Below are 25,709 nucleotides of genomic sequence, written 5' to 3'. Positions count from 1 at the left end.
TCCTCCACCTCTTATATTTTATTTTTGGTAAAATTCCACCCGTTTATATAGTAGTTGTAAACATAAAAATACTAAAAAAAACCTTCATGGAAACTTATTTTACAGGAAAGTGCTCTATTCATGAGTAGATATACAAAATATTTATATTGCGAAGCTTTGATTGATTTGATTATTATATAATGTATTAAAAACCGTAGATTTGTAGCCAAATATGTGTGGTTTTTTTAAATCAGATTCAAAACTAAATAATTGAGATTGGATACGAGAAAATGTGGATGACATATTAACACGATCCTATGACTTGGATCCACGTCAGCCTAAACAGTGGGAAGTTTGTACTAACTGGTCCATACGTAAGCCAAGTGGATAATGTGTCCCGACCACAAAGATCGACACCATGATTTTACTTACTTTATTCCTAAATAATTGCATCAAGGTGGCCACATTGTGAAAATATTACGAATATAAGACATGATTATTTAAGGGAAAGTGCTTTTGTTGATTGGCAAACTTAGGTCAAAATAGGGACATGAAAAATAGATATAACAAAACTAATGCATCTCGAGAGTTTTCTTCTTTTTAATATGACTCTCTAGTTACTTTTTCTTCCAACTAATCTTGTAATATGAAAGTATATCTCAAGGGTACATCATCATGAAACAGACCTTCAGTTCACAATAATGACTTCAATAGTTTGATATGAATAGTGTATTCATTTCACCATGCATCTTTGCAGCACATAACACTGTATTTACATTATAAATTCATAATATTTGTAAGTTTGTAACCAGTTCTCGCTTTGTTGCTCTAGACGTTTGAATGTTTGTTATTGACACGAGTACAACTGTTATTGTATTCTGTTTATAACCGTAAGAGTCAAGACATCTTATATATTAAAACAGAAGTCACAACCTTGATTCATGTGTGATTTTTAAAAAAATGGACCTAATGGACCTATTACTAGAAATTCATTTTACATCTTCAATATTAATTTTGGACTATCTATTAGGAATTAATCACATTTAATTCATGTCCACATCTATACATTGAAACACCACAAACGTCACAATTTTTACTCTTCCGTAACACACGTTTAACTAACCTAAACCGTCTACTTTCAAAACTCAAACCTCTCTGCAACTTTAACATCGACTCAAACAGGAGTGCTTCAGGTTTGTTTCATAGTTTATCTCCAAACGAAACATGAAAGGAATTGTTGCTACGTACATAAATGCAGTCATATACGTCAATCAAAAGTAACAGAAATCAATTGACCACCATGATATTACACTATCAAGTGCTTTTGTGTGAGAATTCACACACAACATTCCAACCATAGATTTTTAATTGACAATCGAATAAGCTTCTATTGTTTTTAGCCTTGAATATGAGCACTTGAACATGTTTCTTTCATTATCTGTTACGTTATTTGATTGTTAGTCTTGAACATGAACATTTGTTAATAATTTTATTACTTAATAACCTAAACACAGTGAGCATTTGGAGAAGAAGAACATGGTATAACTATTAATTTAAATATTAAGATATGATAAAAATAATTCATGTAAATTAATTTAATAATTTATTTTTCACTAAATTCGTGTTTATTCATTTAACTAATCAAACTTTTTCATACATTTAAAACTCGAATAATTATATGCCAAGAATATCTATACTATTAAAACATAAGTCATAACTTAATTCATGTGTGATTTTTTAAAATTTGGACCACCCTTAGAAAGTTGTTTAAATTATTTTTTTGTATAAATATTTCAGCTATTTGAATATTCTATAACAAACAAATCAAATAGATATTCCTATATTTTCTCTCAAATTGTATATGAATAAAAATCTTTTCATATCTTTTTTACAATATAAAATATATTTCATTTTTTATTAAAATAAAGCTTTTAAATATTCAATCAATTTCGTATTGGTTTAAAATAAATGTATATTTCATTTTGAGAAAATGATTAGGATAGCACTAAAAAAGTTTTTGTCACAAATATAGCCTCTAAGAATAAAAATGACCAAAATATCACTTAATATTTTATCAAAAGAGATAAATATACACTTATACCCCAATGGTAAATTAATTTAGACATTAGGGTTTAGAGTTAAGGGGTGGGGTTTTGGATTTAGGGTTTAGGGTTTAGAGTTTAGGGTTTAGAGTTTAGGGTTTAGCGTTTAGAGTTGAGGAGTGAGGTTTTAGGGATATGATTTCAAATTTTGAAAAAATTAAATTAAAATTTTCAAAAGATAAAATGCTATTTTGGTCATTTTAGTTTTTGAGGGCTATTTTTGTAACATAAACTTAGAAATATGCTATTTTGGAGATTTGCCCTTTCATTTTTCACTTAAACAAAAATTTATTTTTTTAATTAATTTCGTGTTTATTCGAAAATTAAATATATATTTCATTTTAACTAAAACAAACTTTTAAAATATCTAATTAATTTTTTGTAATTATAACTAATCTCATGTACAATATTTTACTAAATTTACGATACTAATTTAATATAATAATTTTCAATTAAACTTTTGATCCTTAATCAATAATATTTTTCAATTTAGAATTTTATATCACATGATTTAATATATGCTATCACCTAAAATTCAAAACATATAAATTAAGTTACTATATTTGAACTACAAATTTGTTGTGTTTTAAAATGTTATATTAAACAATTTGTAATATGTTAAATATTACAGTTAGCCATGTAAAATAAATAATTATGTGAATAAAAATAAAAATTATCATCCGCACGGTTGTGCGGGTCGAGATCTAGTGATAATTAATTTCCACTACTCGAACGACCGTCATGCTTATCCTGGCTAACTAATGCAATGGCAAAACATCGATACAAAATTTTATTTATTTTGTATAATGCAAATCGTTTGTAGTACTAGATTAGCTATTGACTTCTAAAATGTTTACCATCACTTTGCTAATTACAATAATTAATTTTTTGTAACATTTTTGATCCACTGATCATTGCATCACTTCCAGTATACCATTGTAACTGTAAGAAAAGATGATTAATATGAGAGTAAAAGGCAATTAGGAACAGAGTGAACAAAGAGATAAGTGATGAACAGTAAATTAAGTTGAGAATAAGAGAGTATGAGTATCAAGAGATTATAGAAATTGACAGTAACCAAGAGAGAAGAGAATGGTGAAGAAGAAAGGGGAACTCCCCTCTTTCAGCTTAGATTATAATTGATTACAATGAGGACTCTTTATAGCCAACACACACACTAGACAAATGAGAGGAAGAAGACAAAGAGAGAGAGAGATCTGGATTCAAAATGAATGGTTGGGATGGGAGGATATGAATTAATTTGAATTGGATGGCTGAGATGCAGGGGAGCTTCCAATGTGATAGTGACAGCTCCTAACAGCCATCTCTCTTCTCTCCAACATGTTATTTTAATCCCCACTTGTCCAGCCTCTCTCTCTAAAGGTCAGGACCTAATTTGAATTCAAATTTGCCTCTCAAGTTGAAGTTGCACGAATTTCACTCTTAGACACTCAAGTCTGGCACTCAAGTCTCAAGTCTGGCACTCAAGTCTCAAGTCTTGCAGCTTACGTCTCAAGTCTGGCAGCTTACTTCTCAAGTCTGGTGATCCTTATAAAACCTTATAAGTGTTTTCAAGTTTGGCAGAATAATTCAGCTTCATGTTAACACTCCCCCTCAAGCTTGACCATAGAGATCCTTGGGCAAGCTTGGAACTGAGAGTACTTGCCTCATTAAAAACCTAAGCATAGAAAACCCTTTGGGATAAAACCACACTTAGGAAAAGAGTACAAGCCTCTCAGCCTAGAGATTGGCCAGTGAGTTTATGAGCCTTATGATGATGTTGAGGAACTCATAAACTCTTGATCATGGCCTTACTTCAATGGCAAGCAGACTCCAATGCCTTCCTTGCTTCATACTTAAAACAACCTTTGAGCTTCTTCTTATGACCAGAGCTTGTCTCCCCCTTTCTTCTAGCTTCTTGCTTCTATTTAGGGTTGAATCCAAGCCTGCCTTTTCTCATGAGCTCAATGGGTACCTTGTAAACATTTCTGGAATGTTGGTGAGGAGTACTGAACACTTGAATCCCTCACACCAGCTGCTTTTCAACCAGTCTGTGCATTGTCACTCTTGAAGCTTTCAACATGTAGGGGGACGTTGCAACTCCATGATCTGCCACCATCATGTGATTGCTCAGCCAAGAAAATCCCTAGTTGAATACTCCTTGTGTCCTTGCATATATCTGGCCAGATTGTAAATCCCCATTTGCTGGCTTCCTTAAACTTCATCAACCAGGCACAAGCACACATGCTATGGGCTGATTCAAAGCTTCCAAACTGAAGGTATCTGTTCTAACTCCATATAGTAGCTGATTCATAGTTTCCCAACCAGAAGGTATTGTTCTAACTCCACGCCTTGAGCTGATCCATAGCATTCCACTCAGCTCCACCTGATTTTCTTGTCAAGTAGTCTATGATGGCCATCTGTTCTAACACCAAGTTGTTGCTGCTTCTTTGTAGTGGGTTCTAGATGGCTAGTGAACTCCACTTTAACTCCACTTCTGATCTCTGGTGAGGCAATGGACGACTTGAACCTTCAGAAATGATGCTCACCATTACCCCTCCTCAAGCTTGATCCGGAAAGTATAAGTGAAGGACCAAGCTTGGAAAGTGAGCAATACTGAACCTGAACCAGGAGCACAACAGTACCAACACTTGCGTTTAAGCCAACTGATCCACCCTTGGTCTCTGCTCCAATGCCTTTAGAGGTAACTGAGGCAACATATGACTTGGACCTTCAGGATTGCTCACCATTACCCCTCCTCAAGCTTGATCCGGAGAAAATGAGTGAAGGACCAAGCTTGGAAGTGAGCAACACTGAGTCTTGAAACCAGGAGTGCATCACTCTAACAGCTGCGCTTAAGCTAACCGGTTCCTCCCTTGATCTCCTCTCCCATGCCTCTTGTAAGTCTTTTGAACCAGGAGCTCAACAACCAAACGATCTGCGCTTAAGTCATCTGGTTCTTGCAATTCATGAGGAGATTCAGCCTGGTGGATGGCTGATCAAACACTGGTCTGCCTCTCCATCAATACTCCTTCCTGAAGTATCTTCAAAGCTCAGCCATATTCTATCTCAGCCACGACTTATTACCATCTGGACTCCTCACACAAACAGTCTCTCCATGGTCAGGAATATACACACTGTGTAGGCTCTGGATTATACAGGAATGTACACATGTGTAGGCTCTGAACAGCATGGGCAAAGTCTTCGTCTTTGTCTTGATTTGATGATGGACAGAGAACAACACTTAAGTACCTGAAACATCACTCAAACTCCAGCAAGAATCAGACCACACACACTAGGATCAGACCTTGGTAACTCACCAATCCTGATCTCAATGTTTTAAGAAAATGCAATAGATAGAATCTAAATAACTCATTCAGTTCAAATCCATGCAAACTATTCACTAAATGCTCAGGTATGATAACTCATCAATTACAATGCATTTATGCTGTTTTTAATGACCATTTAAGTGACAACATGATTAATTAAATGTCAAAACATGGACTAGATAACTCATCTAATCATCCCAAGCAGTTCATGAATGCATCACAGGACCAGAAACAACATATGGATGCAAACAAGACTAGAAACAACATATACATGCATTACAAGACCAGGAAACTCTCCAAGACTTCTAGCAATGCAACAAGACACAAAACAGGGTCTAGACAACTCGCCTAGACCTTACACAACTCAAACAATTGACCTAAAACAATAACTAGTCATAACCATGCTGGTAAACTTAGAAATAGTTTAAAAACATAATCAACAAACACAACTTAAGTATCTTGAGACATGAACTAGGTTCAACAACTCTAGCAACTTGAACATGTCTCAAGAATACTAAACACACCACTCAACACAACCAGAACCGTTATCCCAAACTCATATCAAGAAGGAGAGGTTTAACTTACAACCAAGGAACCTGAGCTGGTTCCTTGAACCTCCAATACACATGGGTCATGACAATTTGTTAGATCTGAGATGTTGAGTTGAACTCCAACTCCTTCTCTTTAAGTACATGACCTCATTCTTGTATCCATCACACCAAAGTCTCCTCCTTTCTTCAAGCTTGAGAGTCACCACCTTCTTGGAAGCTATCTTCTTGGATAGAGAAAGAAAACCACTTGTACAAGGTAGTTTTGAAGCTTTGCTAGGAAAACTACTCCATAAACTTTTGCTTTCAAGTGGTTTCTTCACCATATTTGACAGGGGAAAAGAGATTGGAAACTTTGGAAAACAATAGACCGCTGGATAAAAGAGTGTGTTCAAGAATCTTCAAGACAAATGAGCGGTAGACTGAACTGGTTGAGCTTGATGAGGGTTCTTGAGGCTTAGAGACTTGTATACACCTTGCCTTAGAGCTGGTTGTGGGTTCTTCCTTCTTGGAAAACCTTTGGACCGCTGGACAAAAGGTTGTACCAGACTCAGATGAATATGAACTGAGAATGAATTAGATTTGCGGAAGCTTTTGTGAGGTTCAGGAGCTTAAAGCTCTGATACCATGTAAGAAAAGATGATTAATATGAGAGTAAAAGGCAATTAGGAACAGAGTAAACAAAGAGATAAGTGATGAACAGTAAATTAAGTTGAGAATAAGAGAGTATGAGTATCAAGAGATTATAGAGATTGACAGTAATCAAGAGAGAAGAGAATGGTGAAGAAGAAAGGGGAACTCCCCTCTTTCAGCTTAGATTATAATTGATTACAATGAGGACTCTTTATAGCCAACACACACACTAGACAAATGAGAGGAAGAAGACAAAGAGAGAGAGAGATCTGGATTCAAAATGAATGGTTGGGATGGGAGGAAATGAATTAATTTGAATTGGATGGCTGAGATGCAGGGGAGCTTCCAATGTGATAGTGACAGCTCCTAACAGCCATCTCTCTTCTCTCCAACATGTTATTTTAATCCCCACTTGTCCAGCCTCTCTCTCTAAAGGTCAGGACCTAATTTGAATTCAAATTTGCCTCTCAAGTTGAAGTTGCACGAATTTCACTCTTAGACACTCAAGTCTGGCACTCAAGTCTCAAGTCTGGCACTCAAGTCTCAAGTCTTGCAGCTTACGTCTCAAGTCTGGCAGCTTACTTCTCAAGTCTGGTGATCCTTATAAAACCTTATAAGTGTTTTCAAGTTTGGCAGAATAATTCAGCTTCATGTTAACAGTAACATGCTCGATCGTCGCAACCAAACGCACTATATCCATAACATTTTTTTAACAAGAAAAATGGATAAAGTGGGATTGCCGTTGTTTTGAATCAGAATCATTAAAATAAATATTTAATTCTATTCAACCTCAAAAAAAAAAAAAACTGAAATTATTAGTATACATCAATTAAAAAGATTCCACCTCACATTAAACCTTCGCCAGGTGTTTTACTTGTCGTTAAATATCCCCTAACCCCACCAGAACGCGTGTAATGCACTTTTAACCCAAACTATTAGGCCAAGTGGCCGACTTCTAATCACCCCTTATCCGGATCCGACCCGACCCGGACCACAAAACGTATACATCCGCAGATAAAAAAGATACGTATAGTACACTTCTACGAAATTATATATGATATGAATTTAGCTCAGGAGAATTGACCTTTGAATCATTTCTTCTTCTATATAAACTTGCTTTGCGTATTCTCTCTCATCTTCAAAACCGTATAAAGAAAAATAATAACAATAATAATTCGAAGAAAAAGAAAGAAAAAATAAAAAGCTTCCTTTCTTCAGTTTCTATCAATCGATTCTCCGCGGCCATGCTTCTTGGGTTCTTCGTTTGATACGTAAAGGCTCTCTCTTTTACATCTCTTGGTGTGATCCATGGGCGCGAATATCTCAGGCGTTACGCCGGAGTTTGACCGGAGCAGTGAACCCAGATTATCCGATTTGCCGGAGAACTGTGTAGCGCTGATCATGATGCGGCTTGACCCGCCGGAGATTTGTCGGCTCGCTCGTCTCAGCAGGGTCTTCCGTCGCGCGTCGTCAGCTGATTTCGTGTGGGAGTCGAAGCTGCCTCCGAGTTACCGAGCTATTGCGCGGAAGGTGTTCGACGAAATTACTCTGAGGAAGTTGTTGATAAAGAAGGATCTTTACGCGAAGCTCTGTAGGCCTAATCTCTTCGAGGGTGGCACAAAGGTTGAGACTTCGTTCACTTTTTGAATCACTTTAATGGAAAAAGTTAGCAATTTTTTTTTTTTTTTTTTTTAAGTTAGCAACTTTCTTATTGTGAGAGGTGTGTTCTTTCTTGAGCAGGAGCTGTGGATTGATAAGAACACTGGTCGTCTCTGTGTATTGGTTTCTTCAAAGGCGTTAAGGATTACTGGAATTGATGATCGGAGATACTGGAGTCATATCCCAACCGATGAATCCAGGTAGGACTTGGATTTTGAACCGAACCGAACCAAATTTCGGTTTGATTCAGTAATTTCTTTTTTCAAAAGTTTGGTTTTTGGTTCATATGGCAACCGGTTACTTCGGTTTTCTTAAACTATACCAAAAACCCTAACCGAACTAACCAAATTTAACCAAACATATCCGAATTTTAAACAAAATTAAACCGAAATTAAAAACTTTGGTAGGATTTTTGAAAAACTGAACTAACCGAATTTTAGTCCGAGTTAATTTGGTAATATTTATGTTAAATCGAACTAACCACCAAATACCGAACCAACTTTATTTCGGGTTAATTCGGTATTATTTATGTTGAATCGAACTAACCGAACCGGAGCAGCAGGCCTAAATCCAGGTGTAGTAGTATCATAAGTTTGAATATCTTTTTTTTTTTTTTTTTTTTTTCAGTTTGACTATCTTCTTCTCTTGATTTAGTATTATGATGTTATGGTGGACTATTCAGTTTGGTATTGTATACTTTGTCTGCTAGATTCACTGAGCTTGTACCCTTTATCTTGATTAGTCTCTTTCAATATTTTGCATCTCCAGGTTCCACTCAGTTGCGTATGTTCAACAGATATGGTGGTTCGAAGTAGGAGGAGAGTTTGAGATCCAGTTTCCATCCGGAACATACAGTCTCTTCTTCCGCATCCAGCTCGGGAAAACATCAAAGAGACTTGGACGGAGAATCTGCAACTCCGACCACATCCACGGATGGGACATTAAACCTGTTAGGTTCCAGCTCGCAACTTCAGACAACCAACAAGCTGTTTCGCTGCGTTATCTGAACAACAACCCTGGACACTGGAGTCACTATCACGTCGGAGATTTCAAGGTGGTAAATCCAGATGTATCAACAGGAGTCAAGTTCTCGATGACTCAAATTGATTGCACTCACACGAAAGGTGGCTTGTGCATAGACTCTGTTCTTATAGTACCTAAAGAAAATGCAAGAAAGGTCGTTGAATCAGAATAGTTATTTTTTTGTGTAGATATAGAGTGAGATTGTTGTAAATGGTGAGAATAATCTTTTTTTTTTTCATATTGATCTGGAACTTGTACACATGGTTGGGTTGTCTCTGGTTTTGTCTGTAGTTACAGTGGTTGTAAGAGATTAAAGTTATTGAACTTGAACATAGAAGAATCCTTTTAGCTATGTAGAAACAGAGTCTTGTTCAGAGTATTAAGTATCATATAAGAGTTATCATTATTACTGCATAGGAGCAACATAGACTCATGAGACTACTTGAACACAACAGGTTCACTAATGAATATGAAACACAATTATTATGAAGGCCCAGCTTCTTCTTGCTTCAAGGTGTCTTTAACTTGGGGCGTCCCGGAAGCAACTGTGTAGTAACAGAAGTTTTATAAGAATTAGATGAAAGATGTGAATTTGGAAGTGGGTTTATGGGAAGGAAGACATTGTGTTTACCTGATAACAAGAGATAAGCGAGGTGACAAACCCGAAAGCGCCAGTGACACGAGTAGTAACTATAAATGGAACCAAATGAAGCAGACCAATGGCTACAACAGTGTCCATGCTTGATTTAATCAAAGCTAGAATTCTGTCTTTTGATTTCTGAAGCTTAGCAGCACGATCCATCTCCTTATCCTGCTCTTCATCATCTTTGAGTTCCTTTTCCATCTTCTTCATAGATGAAGAGTGCATTATAAGCTCACCAATCTGATACAAGTGTGAAGATCAAGAAGAGTGTATATATATGCCAAGAGACACATGCTAATCAAAATGTAGAGAAAGATGATGAGATATGAAAAACCTGGATTGCTATATTACAAAGAGATGATCCAAGCCAGCAGAAAATTGCGAAACTTCGAATCAAATCAGTTAGTAATTTGTTCTGTGATGCAAATGAACAAGAGTCTTTAGTCACTTCAATAGACCAATATGGATTGTTGGCTTAATGTCACCTTATATATGCCGGATCTACCAAGCCAGACGAATTGATCAAGAAAGTAGTAGGTGCACAAGAGTGCATTCTTGGACTGAAACAACCAAACCAACAAACAAACAAACAAAAAAACACAAAATATTAAAAATTGGTTTAAACATATGGACAGTTGACAGAAATAAAATAAAATCAAAACAAGATATGATGAACAAATGTTGTTGGCACCTTTCCGAGTAAGACAAGAGGAAGTGGAGTCCCTTTAGGAACAGGGCCAATAAGAAGGTGAAAATCATTGAGAAACTGCAGATTAAAAAAAAAAGCCCATTTCTCTTAATCAGAAATCAAAAATAAATTATTATCTTTTCAAATCAAATATTAAGAAGAAGAATGGCAAAGTGACAATGACCTTGAAAAGGCGGAACACTTTTCTAGCCAAACTGGTGTTTTTGTCTACAGTTTGAGCAGTACCAGGATGCCCACCGCTCAAGAATTTGGAACCGAACTGAATCGCTCTGCATATCTTGTCTCTAGCCTCAGCTTTGTTCAAGTATAGGATTATTAGAGCTAGCTCGTCTCTCCTCAAATATAATCTACCCATCTTCTCTCTACAAAAAAAAAAAACAAACAAAACACACAAAAAAAAGATTTCATAAAAGGCAGAAAAGGCTAGGTTTAATTGATGAGAGATACATACATAATGATCTCTATGAAGATTATAAAAATGAGAACATTCCAGCTTTCAAAGATTATAGATAGAGAAAGTATACAGACTTTCAAGACGAGAGGATCTGAGATTCAGTGTCTTACTATTTCTGGAACATCGTTGAGCTCTTCTTCTTTGTGGTTGTGTCATAAAATGCGTGTCGAAGAGAACGCACCGTCTCGATCAAAAATCTTATGATCGCTTCAGTATAAACGTTTCCTGCGTGCACTTGATTCTATCCCACGTCATCTATAAAGAGTTTTAGATATACCCGCCCTCGTGTGAAATAAGTGGGCCAGGCCTTTAAAGTACTTTTCAAGACAGGAAGAAGATTAGCCTTGCGTCCAAAATTTCAGTTAGCTGTTTTGATTTCAATCAAGTTATATTGTCTCTAGTTACTTGGTTGGGTTTGTATATATAGTTCTTATAATCGATCAATAGCAGTGTTCACGTTGTTTGAACATCACTTGTATCACTAGCAGTGTTCACTAGAAAAAAAAGAACTCTTGAATGGATTCTTACACAAGGAATGTTTTAGAGACAAGACAAGACAAGACGCAACGTGGCATACAATAGTTTTTCTTCAGAATCGTTAGACATCTCAAAGATTGAGAATGTGTTCAAGGCTCAGGTTTAGTCCTCTATATTATTATCCTCTAATTGTATCATTTCCATAGATTAAGAATCCATTACAAAGACATGGAGGTAGGCTAGTAGGGCACAATGAAATATATTCTAGTCCTGCTATAGAGCCAGAGCCGTATGCTTCTTCTTTCTTATAGGTTACGGAATATTGTAATCCAACATGTATTACAGTTTTGATAGTTCATTCTGAAAATAAAATTATGTGTAATATATCATTCTACATGTCCAAGATTAAGTAGCCAAATGAGTGACTGAATGTTTTGATTTATTTAACGGCTCCAAGACATAACAAATCAAAAAGAAGAAGAAAAACCAATAAATTATACCCAAAAGAACATTCATTGTGAAACATAAGTTGTAATGTGAATGGTCGTTCTAAGCTGTATTTCATATTTTAAATTAGCTATTGTACCTACTAAACAGAAAACTTTGGTATATAACTTCGAAAAAGAGAAGAATATAAGCTTCTCATTTTTGTGTGACCATTCGATGAACTCATCCTTGGGTCAAGTTGGTTTCACAGTCACATCCCACATTACTCTCTAACACCAAAGATCCATCACCTTGCTCATATTGTTGTTGAAACCTGTATAAATATATGTATTCTCAACACCAGTTTGGTTATAAAGCCATAGTTTATTTTTTTCATAAAAAGAAAAGAATGATTACCCGATCTTCAAGAACTGTCCGACGTCGCAATCCACAGAGTTGTGGTGAGAGGACAGCAAGGAGAAATCAGTGGAACCAGCCCTGGCATCCGAATTTAGCAAAAGGTCTTGAAAGCCTTTGAATTCATGACCTTCTACCTCAAGCTGATTATGAAAAAAAACAGTCCATTAACACGAAATACTGAAGATATTAACTAAGAATTTACGAGAGGAATCATTTGCAATCTCCAAGTCTAGATATTAAAGGAATAATAACCTTCATCTTCTTGTTTATATCTCCGAGCTGCCTCTCCTGTAATTTCAAACCCAAATCAACAACAACATAGTTATAATTTATACATACAAATATAAACATTAATTATATACTAGGCTATTAATGCAATGACTAAATATATGTTACGGTCAAAATGTAAGTGGATGTAATAGACTTGCCTTTCGACGAAGGTCTTCCATTTGTTCCATAGTAACCTGCATCTGCGTATATACGTAATGCATTTTAAACTTTCATTTTTGTCGTTCAAAAAAAACTTTCATTTTTATATATCTAAATTTAGAATTGATTACAACGAAATAAGATGTGTCCATCTAGACAAAATGTTGTACCTTGCGTTGCCTGGTCGCCGAGAGAGCTCCTTCAAGCTGTCTCTCCAGCGTCTCCAATTCTTTGACACTCATCTCTCCAAGATCTTCCCCAAGCAAATACCTTTTTATTTCAAAGACTCAATATATTTCTTAATTGCGGAAACTAGCTAGGAGACAATGTACAATTATATGTAAATAAATGATTTAATAAGGAACATGATTATTTAAACCTATGAGTGCGAAGAAGAGATTCGTATTTGGATCTGAGCTTTGTCACCTCTTGAGACCACTTCTGCACCAAAGAATTAATTAAAAAGATTAATTAAAATTTATCTGAGCTCATTATAATTGCTTTGTTTTAGTTGTTACTTATGTATGTATAACATTAACTTGGGATGTGAAGACTTGGAAAAAGAAAAATTGACCTGTGTAGACTCTTCCGGTCTATTATTGTCCAAAATGTTGATGTTACAGCGATTGTACCTTTCAATTGTTTTCTCCATTCTACAGATTATTAAATAAAAGAAAACACAAGAGATCATTAGTTGGTTAGTTGATTTATACAAAACTTAATGGATCTGTAATTTCTTGCACATATTTGCGTAATGATTCTATGAGATCGATGTAACCATTTTAAAAGGCAAAACTTATGGTTTTCTTGAAATCTTAAGGAGACACACATATCAAATAAACGTTTTATCCTATAATCAATCAATAAAATTCTGATCTTGAAGCCCTTTTTTCAGAAAAAAAAATATACTGATCTTGAAGATTTGTAGGATAAAAAAAAAAAGATTTCAAGATCCGAGAGGTCGAACCGTGATGAAACTTAACTGGTTAGGATTTGAGAGAAAATACACATGCCTCTTAATGTACTTAAAAGGACAGAACTTTGGTTTCTTGAATCTTAAAAACGGAAACAAATCAAACCTAGCTTATCTTAGTTAACCATTGAATATGTTTTTTTGAAGTGAAGTTAGCCATTGAATATTTTGAAAGGAAAACATTTCTTTTCTTATAAAACCTTAGTTAAGGATCTTGATGATCAAAATGGGTATATATATACGTACGCGTCACTGCTGAACTCATAGAGCTTGCCACTGCTGGAGAAGATGATAAGAGCAACCTCGACATCACATAGAACAGAGAGTTCGTACGCTTTCTTGAGCAAACCACCTTTTCTTTTGGAGAAGGTTACTTGTCTATTGACCTTGTTCTCTATTCTCTTCACTTCCACTCTCCCTCTTGCCATTTTCCCCTTCTCTCTCTTCTTTCTACGTTTCTTGACTTTAAATCCCTCTCAAGATTTGGACACTTACATGCATAAATCAAAAGGGATCCAATAAGTGGAGGGATACACAGCGTATTTGCTAACACTTTTGTTTTTTTGAAGCTATTTAAACCGCATACGTAGGGGGATACACGTAGCCTGTTGTTGATTTATTATTCTAATTTTATTTATATATATTACCATGCAAGATGAATTATGTCTTTCTTTTCTTTGTTTGGTATCGTATGTTAAATGGTAACTATCACATGATAACATTTAAAGTCCAACTAACTTATAATTGACCCAAATGAGGTTATTTGTTTATTTTATCAGCAAATGAAGTTATTTGTATTTAATCTACATGGAACAAAAAGAAAACTTTCTATTTGTAGTCATGGTTAAAGATACCTAGGAATGGAAATATGCAGGTAACAGAAGGACCACTGGAAAAACCATCATTGTTTCTTTTATGGTTAACCTTAGTATTAATTTCAAACCAACAGTTTTCAAAGTTCGAGTTGAATTTCTTTGTGTTAGTGGACTATGATTTCGTCAAGGTTTGTATGAATGGTAAATAACATTTGTGTGTTCCATGATAGGTCTGTTTAACCGGTGTGGAACCAATTATAACATGTACAAGAAGGTTTAATTGGTCAGAACATGCAGGAGCATTTTGAATTTGTTGTGCTAAATGTAAATTAGTAAATCGTGAAACTGTAATATACATATTAGTGGTTCTGACCATCTGGCGATAATATCTACCAAGGTTCTTAATGCAATCAATATTACAAGAAGAAGCTAAAAACCCCCATAAACACTTTCTTTTCCAAGAAACTCCACATTTCACATTTTTACAAAGGCTAAAATACAATCACTAGAGGCGCCACAATATACCAAAAAAAAAATCATTTTATTAATTATGTAAAGGATTTTATATTCATCACATTCATGTAAATGAATTTATAAAAATCATTTCATACTAGATGAAAAGTGAATGAAAATGTAATATATGCCTGAATCCCATTTTGGGCTTAAATAAGTACAAAGACCAGTAAATGATTAATGGGCTGAAACATGAAAGCCCACATTAAGGTCAAATTGATTTTTTCGTCTGGTACGATTTCGGTTTAGATTAAACCGGAAAAGAGATCGATTAGATAGCACTGCAGCAAACATCATCCTCTTCGTCGCCGGTTGTGCTTTCAGATCTCCGCCTATGATTGGTTAATTGGCAATGGCGTGTTAGTGTATCACTCGTGCCGCTTGATTCTTCTCAAATCTCTCTCCTTCGTCTCCTGTAGATTCCGAGTATGATTCGTCTCTCTCTCACTCCTCCATTATTCGATTTGTTGCTTGATTTAGAGTTTTCGTAATTTTGGATAGGAATGGCGCTGAAGCGAGGGTTATCCGGAGTTAACCGGATCAGAGGCGGAGGTGGTGGATCTCGATCTGCCATTGTCGTCTCCGTCTTTCTCTGTGTGTTCGCGCCTCTCGTCTTCTTCTTCTTCGTTGGACGTGGAGTATTATATATCGATTCCTCTAACGGTATCATTGCCGTTAAATCATTTGCTTGGAAGTGACACTGATGATGATCGTTTAATCTGTTTGTTTTTGCTGATGAGCACTTACTTTCATTGTTGCAGATTATGCAAATGCTTCTGTGAAGCAGGTGCGGCTTCAAAACTCTCTTTTTTTTTTTTTTTTTTTTTCTGTGTTAACTTTTTTTTTTTTTCTATGTGTTAACAAAAGTAATGTTTTTGTTTCATTGGATTTGGTTGGTTGGGTTGCAGAGTCTTGACTGGAGAGAACGCTTAGCTATGCAATCTCTTAGATCTCTCTTCTCTAAAGAGGCAAGTGTCTAATTGATAGCTTAGTTTGGTTTGTTGTTTCTTCCTTTGTTCTTCATTGATTTAGCTCGTTTCTTACTCAGGTACTAGATGTTATCACTGCTAGCACAGCTGATTTGGGTCCTTATAGCCTCGATTCTTTCAAGAAAAACAGTTTGTCACCATCATGGCGTGAAGTGGAAGTAGACACCTCCTTTAGAAACCCTCAGGTGTGTGGTTTAGCTCGTCGCACCATTGAGTTTCTATCCACCCTTCTTTTGCCTCATAGTTTTGATCTACATGAAGCAGGAGAATCAAACAGCATCTAGTATCTTGAATGCAAAACGTGACACTACTTCAAAAGGTAGTGGCTTTTCTTTTGAGAAGTTGCAATAGCTGATACCATCTCTGACTCTTCAAATATTATCAATCACTGCTGATATAGGTGGTAGCCATCAGAAAGTTGAGACACCTGAAAAGTTATACAGAAGGGTAATCATCAGTTTATTTTTTACCTTAAATTCATACTTGAGTATTCTGTTACCAATTTTTTTATTTATCCATTTTTTTTGAAATATTCAGCAACTGAGAGAGAAAAGACGTGAGAGGCGAGCAAATGAGTTAGTACAACAGCACAACGACGACACCATTTTGAAACTCGAAAACGCGGCCATCGAGCGCTCCAAGTCTGTTGATTCTGCAGTCCTTGGAAAATATAGTATCTGGAGAAGAGAAAACGAGAACGACAACTCTGATTCCAATATACGCTTGATGAGGGATCAAGCGATCATGGCTAGAGTCTACAGTGGTCTCGCAAAACTGAAGAACAAAACTGAGCTGTTACAAGAACTCCAGGCCCGGATTAAAGACAGACAACGTGTTTTGGGTGAATCAACAACTGATTCAGATCTTCCTCGGAGGTAAAGAGATCTTTTAACGTTTCTGTTATATATACAATTATGTTTTTTTTTAACTGATAAAAGTCATTAACGTGTAGTGCACATGATAAACTGAGAGACATGGGTCAAGTCTTGGCTAAGGCGAAGATGCAGTTATATGACTGCAAGCTGGTTACTGGAAAGCTGAGAGCAATGCTTCAAACCGCAGATGAGCAAGTCAGGAGCTTAAAGAAGCAGAGTACTTTTCTGGCTCAGTTAGCAGCGAAAACTATTCCAAATGCTATCCATTGTCTGTCGATGCGCTTGACCATTGATTACTATCTTCTTTCTCCGGAGAAAAGAAAATTCCCTCGCAGTGAAAACCTAGAGAACCCTAATCTTTACCATTATGCCCTGTTCTCTGACAACGTGTTGGCTGCATCAGTGGTTGTGAACTCAGCCATCAGGAATGCCAAGGTAAAACAGTTATCCACTCTCTCTTGTATTCGTGCTCATACCCCTATGTTTAACCCGTAGGCCTACTGACATGAGTTGCAGGTTGAAATTAAAAACGGTCTTTTTCTTGTTTGGGCAGGATCCTTCGAAGCATGTGTTTCACCTTGTGACGGATAAACTCAACTTCGGAGCAATGAACATGTGGTTCCTCCTAAACCCACCTGGAAAGGCAACCATACATGTGGAAAACGTGGATGAGTTTAAGTGGCTCAACTCATCTTACTGCCCTGTTCTTCGTCAGCTTGAATCTGCAGCAATGAAGGAATTCTATTTCAAAGCAGATCATCCAACTTCAGGCTCCTCTAATCTCAAATACAGAAACCCAAAGTACCTGTCCATGTTGAATCACTTGAGATTCTACCTCCCTGAGGTTTATCCCAAGCTGAACAAGATCCTGTTCCTGGACGACGACATCATCGTTCAGAAAGACCTGACTCCGCTCTGGGAAGTCAACCTGAACGGTAAAGTCAACGGTGCGGTTGAAACCTGTGGAGAGAGTTTCCACAGATTCGACAAGTATCTCAACTTCTCGAATCCTCATATAGCGAGGAACTTCAATCCAAACGCTTGTGGATGGGCTTATGGGATGAACATGTTCGACCTAAAGGAGTGGAAGAAGAGAGACATCACTGGTATCTACCACAAGTGGCAAAACATGGTAAACAACTCTTCACCCTTTGCATCAATAGTCACGTGACTGTTTGCTCATTATGGTTATATTGTTGTTGTTTAGAATGAGAACAGGACACTGTGGAAGCTAGGGACACTACCACCAGGATTAATAACGTTTTACGGACTAACACATCCTTTGAACAAGGCGTGGCATGTGCTGGGACTTGGATATAACCCGAGTATAGCAAAGAAAGACATTGAGAATGCAGCAGTGGTTCATTACAATGGGAACATGAAACCGTGGTTGGAGTTAGCTATGTCCAAGTATCGACCGTATTGGACAAAGTATATCCAGTTTGATCACCCATATCTTCGTAGATGCAACCTTCATGAATAAATTAATCAAATTAAATCTTTGTTTAGATGATTTGAGGTAATTACTCCTAATCTTATGTTGTTCCCCCCATTGTTTTCCTCTTTAATTTGCACACATTGTTAATTGTTTATTCATATCTTTGTTTAGTAATTTCTTTTGGTCGGGTTAAAGAACACTTTTTTTTATTGAGTTTCTTTCGATAATATCTTAATAGAGATCCTGGTGTAAGGACCTGTGAAAGAATGAAGCATTGTTTAGCCAAGAGATTAACCAATGCAGAGATTCTGCAACTTTTCTAAACATTGCATTTTTTGTTGGTAATATTGATTATGATGGATACATCTGACTTAGGACAGAAATGCTAAGATTACCAGTTTATAGTTTAGATCAAAATTCACAGTCGCATTAAACTAAAAAAGATTTAAATATTCTTTTTTTTTTCAACCCATTATTTTATTACAATATAGCTGATGATAGTAACAAAAAAGAATCAAATTTGGCATTTAAAAGTGCAGAGGCAGGTATTGGCGGGTCCTGGCCCTCCTAGACATGTCCCTCTTCCCGCTCTCTCTCCCCACTTTGCAGTACATTGTTCGGCACACTGTGGAGGTACACATGGGGTTGCTCCTATAAAACGTTCATGACACAATTGTTGTCCTTGTGTCTCCTTCATCACCATCCCTAACAATACATATTTAAAACAGATATTAATATTATTTCAATTCCTGTCCTTATAAAAATGAAAAGATGTTGAACAAAAACTAATCAGATAATAAAGAAGAAGCATGAAAATATTTAACATATTTTAAGATGTAACACAAACCTAGAACAAGAACGATCATAAAGATAGCAAAAGTTGTGTTTTTAGCCATTTTGTGTGATACAAGAGAAATGAATAGATGTAATTGTATTGCACTTGTGAACATCGTATATATATATTTATGGTATCAAAAAATGTAATAAATGCATTTTAGCAATAATAAGTTGTAATAAATGTAAATAAAAGATCAACTAGTAATTAATTAGACTCTTTGAACAGAACAAGTCATATAAGATATCTACAAATTAATTAAATTAAAAACCGATATGGACATAATAAATCATCCATGAGTAAAATCTGGAAAAAAAATATCAAGTAATATTGAATAGATTCTTGAAAATCATTAAGATATAGTAATATATTATTTAGAAATTTAATGGAGTAAAGTGTTTCAACATATTGTATTGAATGAAAAGAGAGACCACCAAAACCATATTTATGTTGTTATTGACTATTATAACTTCGGGATCTTATAACACATTATAATTATTTAAGATAATTATTTATAGTAAATTAATTTATTTTTATATCCTTAATATATCAAATTAATCATTTTATACTCTATAAATAGATATTTTCATATGATTTCGACATAAGAAAATAAATAAAATACTAATATAGAATAAAGTAGTGGAATACTTTTAACTTAAATGTAAAATGAATTATTATACAGAAAAAAAAAAGGAAAAAGATAGGAAATGTTAGAAAAATGAAAGTATGGGACTGAAAGAAAAACAAAGGTCCACAGTCTAAGAAAAAACTTAAAAACGATACTGCTCCACAACTGCAAGAAAATATTTTCTGCTTGAGTTAAGGATGGGCAAGGAGCATATATACTAAATTTTGAAAGTATTTGTGATTCTTTCCGCTTTGTCCAGATCTACATTTTTATTATTTGATTTACTTCATCACTATGCCAGATAGGTCCGTATATTCAGCAAGATATTTATTTTAATAAGATATTCATTTAAATTCATAAATTCTTTTAAAAGTAAATTAAAATCTAAAAATTAAATAAAATATAGTGTAAAACAACAATATGTCAATAACTGGGAACTAAAGAATCAAATTTGTGAATAAAATTTTAAAATTTTTAGATATAACAATGGATCATATATGTTATATATATATATGTATATCATTCTATATATTCATATATCAGATCGAATATCCAGATATTTAAAATTTTAGTATTTGTGATTTACTTTATTGTTTTTTGGTACTGAATATTAATATTTTTTTGATATTTGTAATTTACTGAATATTAATATTTATTTTTATTCGTAAAAGGTAAAATTAAAAATATCAAAAAAATTGAGAGTGAATAGAAGTAGTATAAATAAATTCAGGATTCAAAGATATTTGTCGACTCTTTGCCCTTTGCTAGATTGAATAATACTCCTTGTTTCTTTTTTCTTTTTTTACAACTTCAACGCCACCTACTAACTATACACTGGGTCGGTCGGTCTCACCTATTAGACACACATATTGACAGACCCATTAAGGAAAGGGGTTATTTGTGAAATATTTTAAAAAAAAAAAAAGTTTTGTATAGAAAAACTAGAGAGAGATAGGAAGAAAAAAAGAAGAGAAACAGTGTGATTTTAGTTAGTGAAATATTTTTTTTTTTTATAGTTATCTCACCCAATCTCCCTTAAAGCAAATGGGTGCCACATAACACTAAATTTCTATAAAATAATGATTTGTGATTGAATTCTATTAAAAATCATTGCATCTCTTATATACTAATAGATTAACATTGTGAGAAAAGTAATTTTGTCACTGTTTGTTATTTACAAGAATAATAGTTGAAAATATGAATAAATTCATATAAACTAAAATATAATCATATTTGCTTTATTTTAAACAAAAAAAATAAAATATATTTTCATTATATATGTATCATAAATATGATCTAATATTAAACTAAATAATAACATTCTCCTCACTAAGTTTGTAAAGAGGTTTAAAAAAATTAAGAACAATATAGTATACAATATTTATGTTCACCATAAATAAAAAAATAAAATTATATAGTATTATCTACGCAAAAACAATTAAAAAATATTCATTTTTCATAAATATATTCACAATTTTCTAAGAAAATAGAAAACACACAAAATAAATAAAAATATTTAAGCTTTAAAATAAGTTAAATTTAGTAAACTATATAATTCTATACTTAAAAAATTATCAACACATTTTTAATTATTAATAAAAATAACATTACCACTGAAAATAAAAAAAAAATTAAAATCAGTATCTATATTTTACGGAATTAAATTTTATATAAAAATAATAATGTGGTTTATAATTACGGATCTGAAGCTAGCTAAAATTAAAACAGATATTAACATCATAAATTATTATTATTAATGGTGTGATATCATACATGAGAAAAATCTTGAAACAACAAATATTAAATAGATGCTGAGGAAAAAAAATAAGATATACTATTTAGAAATTTAACGGATCGACTATCTATTTTCTTTGAAAATTATTATATAACATCAGATGTCTCTCCAACTATGACCACGTTCTATATATCCCGAATCAAAAGTTACAGATTTCAATCCCACTGAAATAAAGTTTCACACTTATATCTGCTTAAAAATAAAGTTAGAAATCTGAGGACCCCTAAATGTTGGTTATAATTGGTTTACTTTTTCTAAAGAAACACTTAAGCATATTTCCTGGTCATAAAACCAAATTAATACCTGGTTATGTTCAATAAACCACGAAAGTATTTTGAGTACGATCCAAACCTGGTTAAGTTGGGTTGGGTTTTTGTTCTTGGTTCATTCTAGTCTGGTTTATTTTGGGGAGTTTGATGGTTTGATTTATGGTTTACATCACAAACCATTAGAACCAACATTTGTGGGGAAATAATTCTGTAACTTTTAATTGGGGAAATATAATGTTCTCATAGTTCAGGAGATATTTGATGCTATATTTTACTTCTTGTGGATAAATAGTTTTTTTTTTTTTTTTTCCGCCAAGGATATTTTTTATTAAAAAGAAGGGTACTAAGCCCAAACACATATTACAAAGCATAAGCCCACAACAGCAGGGCAAAGATCGACCAAACCTAATCGGGACTACAGCCCAACCAAACCAAGCCACACCTAGACGGGCCGGACGTCTCTCTTTTGGCCCACGCGTGAAGGAGCGGGGACACGTGTTAGAATTTTACATCAGCGCTACACGCGTCTCCTTTGCTCGACTTGACCCGTCACCGCTTCGAGAAGCCGCCGGAACCAGCCACCGAAACCCTCGTTACGCCGGAGCTCAAACCCGCAGAGCCTCCACCGAAACCACTTTCCTTCAACTTTCTGACCTCTCTGCGGAGAGCTTCATCGACCTCATCAAGATCTCATCCGCCTTAAGAGAGTCGCAAGCCACAAACCTCATAAACCCGATCCAACAACAAGACCACCTTTTAGAACCGCTAGAGCCGGCGACGCAAGACTGTGTGAGCCTTCACCCCCCGGAGACAAGACCGGCGCGGCGATGCTGAATAAGCCAACCACCACCCGGGAACAAGAACCGGCAACGACAGAGCTTTAATAGCCTCTACCTCCCGGCTAAGAACTATTACCATGCAAGACGACTACGCCATACTATCCCCTCCACACGACCGCGCTTTAACTCCAGTAACCCAGCCACCGTTGAAGGCGATTCACTCCTCGAGTAAACGCCTCCGGAAGTGGATTAAACCAGAGGTCAAGCAAAGCAGATCGGGGAGAAGACAAGGGAGAGACACAAAAACAGATAACTTTAACGGAGAAACAAGAAACAAAGGTCTCCGGCGACGGCACGCGCGCAGACGCGCCGGCCGTTCACCGGAGACCAAAACGAGATCTACTTTCTCTCTCCACTAATATTTAGTTTTTCTCAAATAGTTTCTCAGCCTAAATTTTATTAATAGAGTTAAATTTTTCAACATGTTGAATGGAAAAGAATGAGACCGCCAAAACCATGTAGTGTGTTGTAGTTATTGACTATTGTAATTTATGGTTCTTATAAAACATCATTGTTATCCCCTATACATTATTTGAGAAGTGATTTTGCCACATATCCTCTCTACAATTATTTTCTTAAAAATAATATGATATCACATGGCTACTAAAATTGATAACATGGCTTATAACTTCATATGACATTGACAATTACATTTAATGTTAATTTATATTTTTAATATGCTTTTAAAAATATGATAAAAACTCATATATTACATTTAATGTCAATTTATATTTTTGGAATTTTTTTTAGAATATGGTAATAACACATAAATCATCATTAAAATAAATATATTCAAATATGGCATTAAAATTTTTGAAATATCATTTAATTATATATTTTTAAATTATACAATTTTATTACTAAAATTTTCAAAAATGTATACAATTTTTTTAGAAAATTATAAAATTTAATCGTAAAATCATCAGTTTCTTATAGCCTTTTTAGTGTGGACTATCTTTTGGTTAATAAGTACAGATATTCTAATACTGAATTAGAACAACAGACTTTTTGATTAATTTTGTTTTTTTAATTAGACTTTCTTAATTTTAAAAATCATTAAAAAGTCTTGAGAATTCATATTTCTTATCCGACCGAATCATTAATATTTTAGCCAGATTTTGGAGTCAACAAACTTTAGCTCTTCCTCTTCTTTTTTTGATCAAACACATGTTCATTCCATAATAAGATCAGTTTACACTCCATTGGAGGAGGTTGAGTTTAGCAATGAGAGAGCTGACTTTGCCACATAATCAGCCATCACATTACTCAAATGCGGTATATACTAAAACGAGATAACATCAAACCAGGAGCTAAAGTGATAGATGTCGAACAAAATTCCGAACAAAGCTGGAGCCGATCCTCCCTCCTTTAACAACTTCACTAAGGACAGGGAATCAGACAGTATCATTAGGGATTTGATGTTCAACGAAGCGGCATGCATAATCGCTGCCCAGATGGCGATGGTCTCAGCCATAATCGCCGATGAAACAAAGCTGCAAGAAATGCTAATAAGGTCAATCTTTCCAACCTGAAAAAACACCACCAACACCACAGTTCTTTGTACGCGCGTCCCATGCACCATCTACGTTACAGACAGTAGTGGAGGGAGAAGGACGGGTTGGACCATATCGAGAAGGGGTTAGGGGTGGTTGAGTAGGGTGTGTGCCAGGTTGGTCTTGAGCCTGCTGCCATTCACGAGCATCAGAGATGGATTTCGTTATAATTTCCATAGCGGAAAAGGTTCTATTCTCAGAACAGAGCTTGTTCCTTGCTTTCCAAAAGGTTCTATAGGAGCCATGGCCAGAAGGGGACATTTAGACTCACTGGAGGTAGTACCATGAAGGACGGGCCAAGTGATATCAAGGTTGCAATGGAAGGCGTTAACTGAGAGGGTTTAGCGATTATCGGGGCCAGTTCCCAGACTTGTGTGAGGCTACTCGACAATGAAAAAAAACATGTAGATCATCCTCTACTCCATCACATAGCTCTTCCTCTTCTATCATTATAGTTTGTTTTTACTGCGAGATCATGATACATTTGTGGTTCTTGCATGTTTTCTTCTGTTACCACTTCTATACATATGTTAAAACATCAATTTGCACTCTCTTATTTCTGAAAAAAAAAAAAAAAAAACACATACAATTTTCGCATTCTCCCAATTCATCGCCACATGCAATTTTTAATTTTTAGTATTTATATTTTTTTCAAAATTTGCTAGTATTGATATTCATCAACAGATGATAGTGCACATGTGCCAAAATAGAAATTTACAGTTCAAGCCAATAACTAAAATCATAATTCACATTCGCATAAATATTAGAAAAGAGTGCAATTTCTTTTTAACCCATTATTTTATTAAAATATCGATGATAGTTTATAGATAACAAAAAAAAAAATCATTTGTTGCATTTAAAAGTGCATAGACACTGTGTGCTTGATGGCATACATCTGCCTACGCCTTTCCACTTCCGTTTACACTGAGCAGCACAATGTTTAGCTTCACACTTTTGCTTTCCTGTCATATAATCATGACACCATTCTTGTCCTTCTGTTACCTCCATTATCATTCCTAATAATGAATTTTTAAAGATATAGTTAACAAAAAAAACTATCAAATTAAAAATGAGTTATCTTTGTAATTTTCGTCTTTTAACTTATTTATCTAATCGTTGTCGGAAATTATGAATAGTACATTTAACATTCTAAGCCCTTTATAGAAAACAACATTTAACATTTTATCAAAAGACCATTAAATAACATAATTGTGAAAATATTTAATATAATTCAAATGTAAAACAAACCTAGAACAAGAACCACCATACAAAGAGCAAGAACGTTGGCTCTAGTCATTTTAATGATGCAACTAAAATGGAAATTTCAGAATGAATGGAATTGTACGTATTGTGTTA

General features: G+C 34.8%; 4 protein-coding genes and 2 long non-coding RNA genes across 15 annotated transcripts; 2 read left to right on the top strand and 4 right to left on the bottom strand.

Annotated features, from left to right (window-relative positions):
• The first annotated feature begins 7,672 nt into the window (after nt 1-7,672).
• Nucleotides 7,673-9,629, top strand: LOC103862845 (F-box protein PP2-A13). Its single transcript, XM_009140546.2, has 3 exons — nt 7,673-8,214; nt 8,332-8,450; nt 9,019-9,629. Exons 1-3 carry the CDS (start codon nt 7,900-7,902, stop codon nt 9,443-9,445), a joined length of 861 nt encoding a protein of 286 aa, XP_009138794.1. The 5' UTR covers nt 7,673-7,899; the 3' UTR covers nt 9,446-9,629.
• LOC103862846 (peroxisomal membrane protein 11E) lies at nt 9,497-11,676 on the bottom strand. 3 transcript variants are annotated; one of them, XM_009140548.3, is made up of 7 exons: nt 11,077-11,676; nt 10,789-10,987; nt 10,608-10,682; nt 10,402-10,476; nt 10,251-10,331; nt 9,905-10,156; nt 9,497-9,818 (listed from the first exon to the last, which is right to left on the bottom strand). In XM_009140548.3, the coding sequence occupies exons 2-7, from the start codon at nt 10,978-10,980 to the stop codon at nt 9,783-9,785; spliced, it is 711 nt and encodes a 236-aa protein (XP_009138796.1). In that variant the 5' UTR covers nt 10,981-10,987; nt 11,077-11,676; the 3' UTR covers nt 9,497-9,782. The 3 variants fall into 3 exon arrangements, with proteins under 3 accessions (XP_009138796.1, XP_033146732.1, XP_009138795.1); XM_033290841.1 differs by having other exon boundaries at nt 11,154-11,676; XM_009140547.3 differs by having other exon boundaries at nt 11,190-11,676.
• Nucleotides 11,677-12,028: 352 nt separating this feature from the next.
• On the bottom strand, nt 12,029-15,146 carry LOC103862843 (agamous-like MADS-box protein AGL13). Its single transcript, XM_009140543.3, has 8 exons — nt 14,051-15,146; nt 13,406-13,484; nt 13,211-13,272; nt 13,002-13,101; nt 12,831-12,872; nt 12,655-12,690; nt 12,400-12,542; nt 12,029-12,316 (listed from the first exon to the last, which is right to left on the bottom strand). The coding sequence occupies exons 1-8, from the start codon at nt 14,230-14,232 to the stop codon at nt 12,226-12,228; spliced, it is 735 nt and encodes a 244-aa protein (XP_009138791.1). The 5' UTR covers nt 14,233-15,146; the 3' UTR covers nt 12,029-12,225.
• A 239-nt stretch (nt 15,147-15,385) lies between these two features.
• Nucleotides 15,386-18,662, top strand: LOC103862842 (polygalacturonate 4-alpha-galacturonosyltransferase). 8 transcript variants are annotated; one of them, XM_018658404.2, is made up of 11 exons: nt 15,386-15,567; nt 15,634-15,795; nt 15,894-15,919; nt 16,041-16,100; nt 16,181-16,306; nt 16,383-16,440; nt 16,522-16,568; nt 16,659-16,996; nt 17,074-17,431; nt 17,550-18,128; nt 18,204-18,662. In XM_018658404.2, exons 1-11 carry the CDS (start codon nt 15,561-15,563, stop codon nt 18,477-18,479), a joined length of 2,037 nt encoding a protein of 678 aa, XP_018513920.2. In that variant the 5' UTR covers nt 15,386-15,560; the 3' UTR covers nt 18,480-18,662. The 8 variants fall into 8 exon arrangements, with proteins under 8 accessions (XP_018513920.2, XP_033146695.1, XP_033146694.1 ...); XM_033290804.1 differs by having other exon boundaries at nt 16,389-16,440; nt 18,204-18,479; XM_033290803.1 differs by having other exon boundaries at nt 16,386-16,440; nt 18,204-18,479.
• A 201-nt stretch (nt 18,663-18,863) lies between these two features.
• LOC103862841 lies at nt 18,864-19,404 on the bottom strand. The gene is made up of 2 exons (XR_631827.2): nt 19,282-19,404; nt 18,864-19,139 (listed from the first exon to the last, which is right to left on the bottom strand). It is a non-coding gene; the product is annotated as an uncharacterized LOC103862841 (long non-coding RNA).
• A 5,438-nt stretch (nt 19,405-24,842) lies between these two features.
• LOC103862840 lies at nt 24,843-25,708 on the bottom strand. Its single transcript, XR_631826.2, has 2 exons — nt 25,602-25,708; nt 24,843-25,369 (listed from the first exon to the last, which is right to left on the bottom strand). It is a non-coding gene; the product is annotated as an uncharacterized LOC103862840 (long non-coding RNA).
• Between the last annotated feature and the right edge of the window lies 1 nt (nt 25,709).

Source organism: Brassica rapa, chromosome A04 (assembly GCF_000309985.2).
Source record: "Brassica rapa cultivar Chiifu-401-42 chromosome A04, CAAS_Brap_v3.01, whole genome shotgun sequence".
Taxonomy (NCBI): Eukaryota; Viridiplantae; Streptophyta; class Magnoliopsida; order Brassicales; family Brassicaceae; genus Brassica; species Brassica rapa.
This window is presented reverse-complemented; position numbering and strand designations above follow the sequence as displayed.